Below are 10,644 nucleotides of genomic sequence, written 5' to 3' on the forward strand. Positions count from 1 at the left end.
CTTAAACTGTTTGCGATAGTCAAGTTGCTGAATAGGTTATCACTTCCATCACATTACCATTCATTTTTTTCTACACTTCTTTTCCCATTTTAGAATGTAAAAACACTTCATAGGCATTAATTGTGCCTCACAACACTTATGTTCTTAGAGCTGGGCATGAAGTGGCACCCCAGATTGGAACCACTTTATTCAAGCTTTTGGGAAAGTTTGGATCCAGATCTGGACTTTGCAGCTTGGCCCTCTGCCTACAGTTGGTCAAAAATGAAGAACAAACAAACCAATCATGCTTGAGCTTTGGGTAAGTTCACAACTCAGACCTATCTTTAATTATTATTCCAACTGAGGTGTGTAAACTGAGGCAGAGAAAGGTTAAATAAATTTCCCAGCAGAACACAAAGAGTCAGTGAGAGAGCTAGGAATGGACATCAGGAATCCTGGCTCTCAGATATCTGTTATAACCACTAGACCTCAAGCCACTTTTTGTGACATTATGATTCACTACCATAACAGTGAGTGACTCAGGCAATGAAGTAAACTCCTCTTTCACTGTAAATATCAGTAATCAACAAGGATGAGAAAGGAAATACAGAAGAGGATATTACAGTGATATTAGGGTTTGCTATGATGTCTATATTTAATTGTGGGGCTCTTAAAGAAAAACAGGAAGACACACGTGTAAGAGTTTACCTCACTGAACAGATCCTGCATTTTATGACTGTGTTGCAGATAAGGGGTCATAAACTTAGATGAATCCACTTTTATCTTTTTCACCCTCTTTCTGACTGGAGGTGCAGCTTGCTCAATGGTTCCTGAGGTGCCTCTGGGGCCAGTAGTTCCTCTGGTGGTGGTGGTGGTGGTTTCCGTGATCACCTGGAAACATGGACAATATGTATTTATGGGATTTTTAATTATAAGCTATAATTTTGCTGCAAGGACTTTTTCACTCTCCTATCTGTTAAAATGGCATTTAATTCCCACTCCGGAACCCCCCACAGTGGGAACTGAGTTACAATGTGGGCCACTTTTCCTACTGGGATTGCCCAGTGTGCCTATTACGTATCATCCAAGCAGGCAGTGTGAAGACTCTTCAGATTAGCCAATTTCTAAATCAAGCTTCTCTAGTTTTTATCCAGCAGGTCTGGAGTCTGGAGGGCATTCTGCTGCCATCATTCCACATGCGTATCCTCCCACTGACGTCAGAGGGAACCTTGAGGGTAGATGGATGACAGATAGGCCCAAAGTGTAGAAATGCTCTGAGGGCTATATTGGGAGTATTGGAGGGGACACATATCCACACATTCACCGCTCCTGTTGATGTCACTGGGAGATCTGAATGTAGATCAAAGGGATATATCAGACTTCAAAAGGAATATCCTCCCCCAAAAAGAGGAAAGAAATTGAGATAGGAAAATAAACATGACTAAACCCTTCAGATCTTCACAATAACTATAAGATTCACTAGATGACTGAATGTATGTTCAGAATCCAGTTTTTCTACTAACCTGCATGTCCTGATGTGGATAGTCAGATCATAATCACAGAAGAGACTATATATATATATAAGCAGTGGCAAAAGCTCAGTTGGAAAGAGACTCAATTTCCTTTTAACAATCTATATATTTGTTCATGCTGTAGGCAATGGTTTTAATACAAGTAAGATTTTAATTAAAAACACTAAAAGAAATGGTTATTATAACTTACAAAAATAAAATGGTTTCAAAACTGCATGGATAAGGAAGCACCAAGTCTTGGTTCATAATAGATTTGCTAAAAAAAGGAAAGCCTTCGAAAGGGAATGAATGCAGCTCAGATTTCTTGACAGCTATTTGCATTAATATGACATAGAATAGCAAATATATTGAGCATTAGCTAAAGAAGAAAACGTTGGCAATGCTTACATTTATTTATTCTGTGGGGACTAGTTGTATTTCACTAATAATGTTCCAATACATTGTTATTTGCTTGAGTGTTGCAACAGGTTAGTCCATATCCATTCATTTCTAATCACTGAGGAAAGTAATGGCACCTTTTCTGTGATTAAATGGCACTGGAGAACCCTAAATGCATGCATGTGGTGATAATACCATGAAAAAAAGTACATACTGTTTCTTGTTACCTATTAACATTAGGGCCAAATAACAATTCAACTGAAGTTGACTCCTATTAACTTCTATTTTTGGGGGTGTGGGGGGTTATGCCATAAACGTACATAGCACTTTGCAGACAGCTATAAGATATGGTACTTGCCCTGAAGAGCTTATAAAGTTTGGCCCTTAGGCAGTAAAACCTTCACACTAGAAAAAAGTTACATGCGCCAGTGAATAGTCTTAACAAGTGCCTAAATCACAGCCTCTTCAAAGAAAACGAGCAGAAAAAATGCTTGATTCTGAAAGTACAGTGAGTTTTCCTCTTTCATATTATAACCCATGGGGTTACAGGGCATTAATACACCACAGAATATGCATACAGATGACAGAACAAAATCTAATCACATTAATTAGAAAGGCTATAGTGCCTATAATGAGTAATTTTCTATTTAATGATGGTAGTTTTTTATTTAATGTAATGCAAATCCGGTAAGTGAGATATAGAACTAGCTGTTGCACCATTGCTTATTTTGAATAATTTCTGGCCATTGATTTCACTGGGTAGTTCATCTTAAAAAACAAATGGCATGACATGGCCTTTTTTTGCAGGGGTAGTCCTGAATTACTTAGTAAAATATCCTATTTCGTCAATGGGCATTTTACTGGCACAAGGATTCAAGAAAGATTTTGTGACAGGACTCTTTGTTCAGAAGGAAACACTTTACCCACAGAATAAAACTATAAGGCTGTGCATCTCGATAGCCGCAAACTATGAGGAGTATTTCACCTTGAAAAGCTCTGAGTTGGAGTATCCATATGAATGGCCTAATTGCAATTTCAAATTACTGTTATAACTTCCTGGGGGCACTACATCTCAATAACTGAAACATGAAAAACATGGAAACAATCACTTTTCTTGTGACTGAGGTCATACAAAATGAAAGAGAATAGAACTGACATGTAAACATAATAGATTTCAGGAGGAATCCTTCTGTACTTGTCTTCAGAATAGGCTGAAGTACATAGGATATATTAGAGTATACACTAGCCCATGTTTCCTGTTTATGTAATCCATGGCCCAACTTTGAGAGATACTGAGTGCCCTTAGTGAACTGAAGGTGCTTATCCTATCCTCAAGGGACTTCTGTTTAATTTACAAGGGCCTGATTTGGGAAGTAATCTTCACCTATTTCAGCTGATATTTATGCAGTCAGAATGGTGAAATAACCCTCAAAACACAGAATGGTTTGGTGCTTTGGTGCATTTGGTGCTTTGCATTAACAACATGTACATTTGCTCCACATGCAATCTCATACAATCCTTTACCTCCATTGGTTCACCCTCCTCAATGACAGTCTCTTCGATGTAATACTATAAACAGAGGACAAACCTCATCATTTCTCAAGATCATGCAGCACAGCAAAATGCCTCCCTTATCTCTTTGAAGCAATAACGAACACTGCTTTCAAACTCAATTTTGGGGGGATGTAGTTGTGGTTCAGACATGCAGGAGCCTCTTTTCGATCCCTGGCAGAGCTCTGAGGATCAGCTCATTTTTAATAATAATTATTATTAGCAGTTTGCAAACACTAACTAATTAAAATTCTTGTCAGGTAGGTGATAAAGATTGTTAATTATTATGTCCATTTTACAGAGTCAGTGAGATTAAATGACTTGCACAAAGCAATAGAGAGAGTCAATATCAAAGAAACCAGGATTTTCCAAAACCTTGGATGATGGTCACTATAATCAAACGTCACAACAGCCCTCTCCATTTTACTGTACCCATTTATACAGATGGGACTGTATAATGATGAGACGGACTGGGCCAGAGCCTCAGCTGCTCTGACCCTGTAACAATGCATTGAAGTCAATGGAGAAGAAAGGATGAAGATGGAAATTTTCAAAAAAACTCCTAACGCTTATTGACTTCCAGTATTAGTTAAGGGTCCACCTGCCATTTGTGCCTCTGAAAATCTCATGCACAGTGATTTTTCCCAAGGTCACACAGCACATCAGTATGCACCTGATCTAAAGGCCTTTTGGATCAGGCCCTAAAAGAACTGTGATTAAAACTCAGGCTTTCTAGGGCCTCAGTCCTTTGCTCACTACCTCTCATGCGGCCTAATATCTAGTTATGTTTTTGAGTAGTTCATGTTCAGTGCCAACGTAGTGCACCTGATCACTTTTCCCAAAGTCTCAAGATACTAATCAGTGAACTATTATCTGGTTCTGTGATCAACTGCATTCTTTGCAAATCACTAATGGCTACAATATCGAATGTAGACTAGTACAGTTCTACAGATTACGTCCAGAGGTAGGAGAAATATCCCTTAAATGAAATACCCAGTATACTCTGAGCCCTCTGTGTGAGTAAAAGAATATTCACTTATTCCAGCAATAATTTTCAGCTGTCTTTGAACACAAGTATCTGGCACAAGTTGATTACACAGATTTAAATCATGTGATTTATATAAAACTAGAGTTATAGATTTAATGATTTTGGAAAGGACTAAGCTGCTTCAAAATGATACCAGATGCCATTTGTTGCTGTTTTATTTATAACTGCTCCCCTGTGACTATCTCAGGAGGGAGCTAATAAAGTGGAACCATCTGAGGCTGTCCTAGAGATGTAGTTAGAGATAGGCATACATTTTTAAAAAAACAAAGAAGGAGGAAATGGAGCTGTCTGGGCAAACATAGCCACATCACACAATTCAAAACAACAGGAAATTGACACCTTATCAAAAATAAAATAAATAACGATCAGCCTAGAAAAGGAGATCATTATGGAAGTGAGAACGAATACAATAAAACTAGTGGTACAATTACCACTGATGATATTATTCAGTACGTACAAGGTGAATCGCAAATAATATAGAAAATCATAACAATTTGGAGAACTATTTCCTTTTATAGCTAGATTCCAAAATACATCTATAGGGGCTGTACTAATAGTGACATTTATTTCCTCAGACATATAATGTAGATATGTAACTAATTGAATTAGCACATCTGCTTCTGACTATCAGAAACATACAGTGTTCAACACTAAAGGCTCAACCCTGGCATCCTGGCTCAGATGAGAAATCCATAGGATTTCTTGTGTGGATAAGAGTTGTAAAATTGGTCACTAAAATAAACACTATCGTTTTTCCCCCCCCTCAGAGGACAATATGCAAGCCATTCTAATTGCCCTTCTGTATTTTAATGGAATAAACATCATTTAATAACTAAGGGCAGATTTATTAATATAGTGTAACCTTCTTATAGCAAAGTCATTTTTTCACTGACATTCACCCATGATAGTAGGTTGTGGTGTCCCTAGTTGCTGGGGACTCCTCAAATCATGGCACTACAATGAGGTACAAAGCAATGAACTTAAATGAGCTCAAATTCAACCCTGCTGTAGCTCCGTAGATTTTGGTGCTCTTACACCAGGGTTTAATTTGGCCTCATATCTACACTGAGTATCCATCTGTATTGACCACATAGGGCTCACAAAAGGCCCCCCACTATGGAACTTTCATATTTCTTCCTTACAATGGGTGGGAAAGGTCACAATCCATATTCGAATACAGATACTGGAACAGCAGCCATAGAGGTTCTGCTGTATTGATGGCACTGTTCCCCCTAATGTACCAAATACGGGTCCTGCACATACCCAAACCTGGGGAGTAGTTTGCTTATGTATAGAGCTGGACACAAGCTATGCAGTTTCAAAATCATTAATTTGTTACAATTTCACAAACAAGTAACTCCATTGTTAGAAGATTTTCCTCTTACCTCTACTACCTCCTCATACTCCTCGTCGTCTGCCATTTTCACAGAGTATTCCTCTATCTATCACCTATGCACTGGTCATATAACAGATGAAAATATAATATTAGCCTGAAGTATTCAAATATTATGAAACTCTATTAGTCAAGTCCATTATGTGGGTGTGTCATGGTGTAGCAATTGCTAATACCAATACATTATTTTACTGGCAAGTCAGGAGCAGACCTTTAGCATGCGACTCACAAAAATTAAAGCTATCATGATCTAACTTAATTTCACCTTATTTCAGACTGCAGTGTTCCTGGATTAAGCAACATGCTAATCGTTACAATTCAGGTCAAATATATGGAATCCAGTGCTGACGTATTGAAGAACAAATAAGAGATGTGGTTATTTGCTAAAATATATGGTTTGGATTTCCCCACTACAAAATTATGTCGAGAACCCTCCGTATCTGTAATATTACATAGACCATTATTTTATTTCATCTCTTGTTTGGAAGGGGTTTTCCTTGGTAAATTACAATATAACAAGCAAAAATATAATGTAAAAAAATCTGGCATAATTATTTTTAAATGACCTTAAATTAATGAGGTTAATTTCTCTCTTCCCACCATCAGCCTGTACGGATGCTCCGTTTCTTAGCTTTTGTGGCTTTTTTCTATTTTTTTCCTTCAAACCTGGAAAATATAAAAATCCATATCGTTTGGGTCAATACTTGAAATAAAGGTTATTGCTGCAAAATTCTGATGGATTAATTAATGGAATGATTATGCTATAGGCCTGTCAAAATTACAGCTTGCTACTAGACAATACAGCCCTATTTCTAAGGCTGGTGGTAGATGAAGGTTTGGAACAGCTGCTTTAGTCCAAAGATATCTGCCATGTAAGCTAATACTATGGAGTGGTTGGCTGGTTTCATTTAGCTAGCTAAACTGCAATTCCTTCTGAGGCAAGTGAAGACCAGTACTACAGGTTAAATATAGGAACATACATTATTGTCCCTTTTTAGTGCCAATATGTTGGGAAAAAATTAGAAGAAACCTATTTTGTTAAACCAAAGGGCTAACTCATGAAAACAATTCACAAGTGGCATGTCTTGTGAGCAAAGTAGGCTAAAACTCAGTCTAAGCACAAACATCAGCGCTACATATATGTACTTAAATATAGGGAATGTCTATCCAAACCCCATGTTTTATATCCTCCACTCATAGACCCAAGGATTTCTCTTCACTTACTGTGATTTGCGACCACGCAGGGTCCTTTTCATCACTTCTTACTTAGGCAAAATACCTATCAATTTGCATGGGTAAGTAGAGATCAGAGCCCTCAAAAAGCTACAAAATAAGAAACTGGCCAAGATTGGCTCTAAAGAAAAAAAAAACCAGGCAAAATAAAATCCGCTTACCAGAAATATTTTACAAACTTTCCTTAGCAGCAAAGCCTCTCCAACTCTTCCCTCCTGAGGGACACTGGGCAAAAGCAAGCCTGATGCATCAGATCCTAAATTATCATGTGGTCAGGCCAGCCAATGAGATTTAGACTTGCTCAAGTTTCAGATGCTAAATATACCTAGTGATCCTTTAGAAGAGCACCTGTTCAGCAAATCCACAAAGAAAAGGGGAGTTAATCACTTCTTTGGCTTTCAACTAAAATCAAAACTTATCAGGGTTTTGACTAAACTGCTCTAGGATTTCTTCTGAAATGGATCTTGATTAAAAAAAGATACATAAATTACTGTTGAATGCTGCAGACAAATACCATTAGTACCCAGATGGAAATTCCTTTTGTCTGAATGTGTAATGATAATGAATTTGCATTTATACAGCATATTTTACCCTGAGATGGGCCTGAACCAAATCCACAGAATTCATATTCCCCCTAACACTCTGAAGAAAGGTTAGATGTGGATTTGGACTTAGATCATAACTTCACAGCTCAGGGCCATCTCTATTTTCATCCATAGCAATCCTAAAATGCCTAACAAAAACTTTACTCAAAGTGCAAACTTTGTCTGTTGGTATTATCAAAGTTTATGGAATATCATACATAGGCACACACAGTGCTTTAGAAACAAACGGTACATGTTCCTTGTAATGAGAAGCTTGCAATTTAATTCAGAAACTTATGGAAGCAATACAGACATAAGATGATAATGGGGCATGCTTCTTTGTAGAAATTTTAGAAGGTTAAAAAATAAAGTATATTATGCATGGATTAGAATAATAGAAATATTAATGGAAAATTATCTAGTTTACTATCACTGCAGGATTATATCCTATGTGACATTTCTCATGTTTTAACCAGTCTATTTTTAAAAGACCTAAAATGCCAGTGCTTCCATCACTTCACTTTAGATATCGTTTCGCAATCAACAGATCTCATGGTCAGGAAGGTTTTCTTGAGAGTCATCCTAAACTTCCTCTTCCTTAATTTCATCCAGAAAGTCATATTTATAACCCCTTTTACCATCCTAATTAATCCCCTTCCTCCAGGTGTTTTTAGTCTTAAATTACTTGTATATGGTTATCATATGTGACCCACATATTTACTTCTTTAGCTCTTTGCCTCATCAGTCACTCCCTCCATCCCCTTCATCATATTTTTTCACTTCTTTGAACTCTTTCCACTTTGTTAATATCTTTTGGAGGTGCTGAGAAATGAATTCCAGGTAGAATTTCACTAGAGCTATATAAACCATAATTATCACTTTCCTGTTCTAGAATCTGATTCTTCTGTGCATACAGCCCACGTTTATATTGACCTTTTTTTTCTCTGAAGTATTGATTTTAACTGATCTGCTACCTACTATCACTTCTCGGACTTTTTCAGCATAACTGCTTTCTAGGTTTCTTTTTCACACTGAATGTTTCAATTTTAGATTACTTTTCCCTAGATACATTTGTAATAAGGGTGTGACACCCAGAGGTTCTGATAAGAGACTGAACTTTATTTCCTGGCCCCAATCACCTGACTTGGGTCAGGGTTACAAAGGTTAAGAGCTCTGTCACATTACAGAAGTCTGTATTCACTGTCTCCACTGGCTACTCGGACAGTAAATTTTCCAGACAGAATCTCATTTACTGTCCATGTTTGCATCCTATATAAGTCTCTTTATATCATTTCTCTCTCACCTGTATTGTACTCTACTCCTGCCAGTTTAGTAGCATATCATCTGCAAATTTCTTTATGATGCTGTTTAGCCCAACACATTAAGGCAATTATTAAATAAGAGCAAAATGACACACATGCTGCAGGAATCACTTTGCCTGCCACTGAAATGCAACTATTTTTAGTGTGAAACAGGACATCTCTTTAACAGCACACAGAGTCTAGGACTGAAAGTGGACCTCTCCATGACCAATTAAAATTACAAGGGGAATTTAAGGAGCATAAAAATGAGATTACTTAAATTGGAATTTGGCCATATATTTGCCATATAGATCATACTTTCAAAGGGTGAAAAACTTAGCATTTCCAGTTCACAGGGGTTTGACAGCAAATCTTTTCCCAGTTTTGATTGTCATGGTTTGCATACTATGAGGCTCTAAATCTCAAAAGCAAAGCTCTGCAAGAACCATCAGGATTAGTCTTATTTCTGGTCAAAACAATGAAAAACCATTGAATTTTGATTGATTTCCACTCATGCCCAAAATAGATCCCTTTTGCTCAAAACTCAACACACCTTTGCTTAGGTTTTGTGATGTCTCAGGTTACACTGCGAAAGTTTAGCACTGAGCTAGTCTTGATGTTTCATTCTGATTTCTCTGGAATGTCGGAACAGCAGTGATTAACATTACGATCCAAGTTGGAACATGAACAATTGGGTGCTTTTTAAAAAAAAAAAAAAAAAGCGTTTCGCTCAGTTTCACCTTATTGGTAGAGCTGGCTGGGAATTTTCCATCACAATATTTTTTCGACAAAAAATATGGTTTTCTCAAAATCAAAACTTTTCACAGGAACGTGGCAGTTTTGCTGACATTGTTTAATTTCCCATCTGGAAAATCTGGACAAAATATTTCATTTCAGGCCATTTCAACATTAAAGTGTGTCTGCCTGAGTTGTTGTGGTATTTTAGGTGTCTTGTGCCCCTCTCCCCGCCGGACTACATCTTCTACAATGCACTGCAGCGTCCCATCTGGATGAACTTTTACAGTGCATCATGGAAGTTCCTGCAGTGCATAAAGGGAGATATAGTCCAACCATGGAGCCTAGCTCATAGAAGAGAATTGAGGGCATGAGGGAAACAGTAATATTGCTCCCAATAGCCAATTTTTAATCAACTCTAGTTATTATTTGAGCTGATCTAGTTATACGAGTGTAGCAGCCTGTGTGGACTTTCTTATTCCCCTATAAGAGGTGCCTTTTGAGAGTTAGTTTATGTTATTTTAGAAGGTGTTTAAGGTGGCGTAAAAGGGCTCTCTTTGTCCAGAGTAGGAGTGTCCACATGGGGAGCTGTACCAGTGAGCCTATGCCCTGGTCTACACTACAAGTTTAGGTCGAATTTAGCAGCGCTAGGTGGATTTAACCCTGCACCCGTCCACACGACCAAGCCTGTTTTGTCCACTTAAAGGGCTCTTAAAATCGATTTCTGTACTCCTCCCGGTGAGGGGAGTAGCGCTAAAACTGACCTCACTGGGTCGAATTTGGGGTAGTATAGACACAATTTGACAGCATTGGCCTCCGAGAGCTATCCCAGAGTTCTCCATTGTGACCACTTTGGACAGCACTCTCAACTCAGATGCACTGGCCAGGTAGACAGGAAAAGCCCTGGGAA

General features: G+C 37.9%; 1 protein-coding gene across 1 annotated transcript in view; it reads right to left on the reverse strand.

The window, feature by feature from the left end:
- NEB (nebulin) overlaps positions 1–5,909 on the reverse strand; it is a 194,957-nt gene extending 189,048 nt beyond the window's left edge. The window contains exons 1-3 of the mRNA XM_077830379.1: positions 5,874–5,909; positions 3,414–3,458; positions 688–870 (exon numbers count right to left, since the gene is read on the reverse strand). Coding sequence (XP_077686505.1) covers positions 688–870; positions 3,414–3,458; positions 5,874–5,909 — 264 coding nt within the window. The remainder of the gene's footprint in view (positions 1–687; positions 871–3,413; positions 3,459–5,873) is intronic.
- Between the last annotated feature and the right edge of the window lie 4,735 nt (positions 5,910–10,644).

Source organism: Eretmochelys imbricata, chromosome 11, assembly GCF_965152235.1.
Source record: "Eretmochelys imbricata isolate rEreImb1 chromosome 11, rEreImb1.hap1, whole genome shotgun sequence".
In the NCBI taxonomy this organism is placed as follows: domain Eukaryota; kingdom Metazoa; phylum Chordata; order Testudines; family Cheloniidae; genus Eretmochelys; species Eretmochelys imbricata.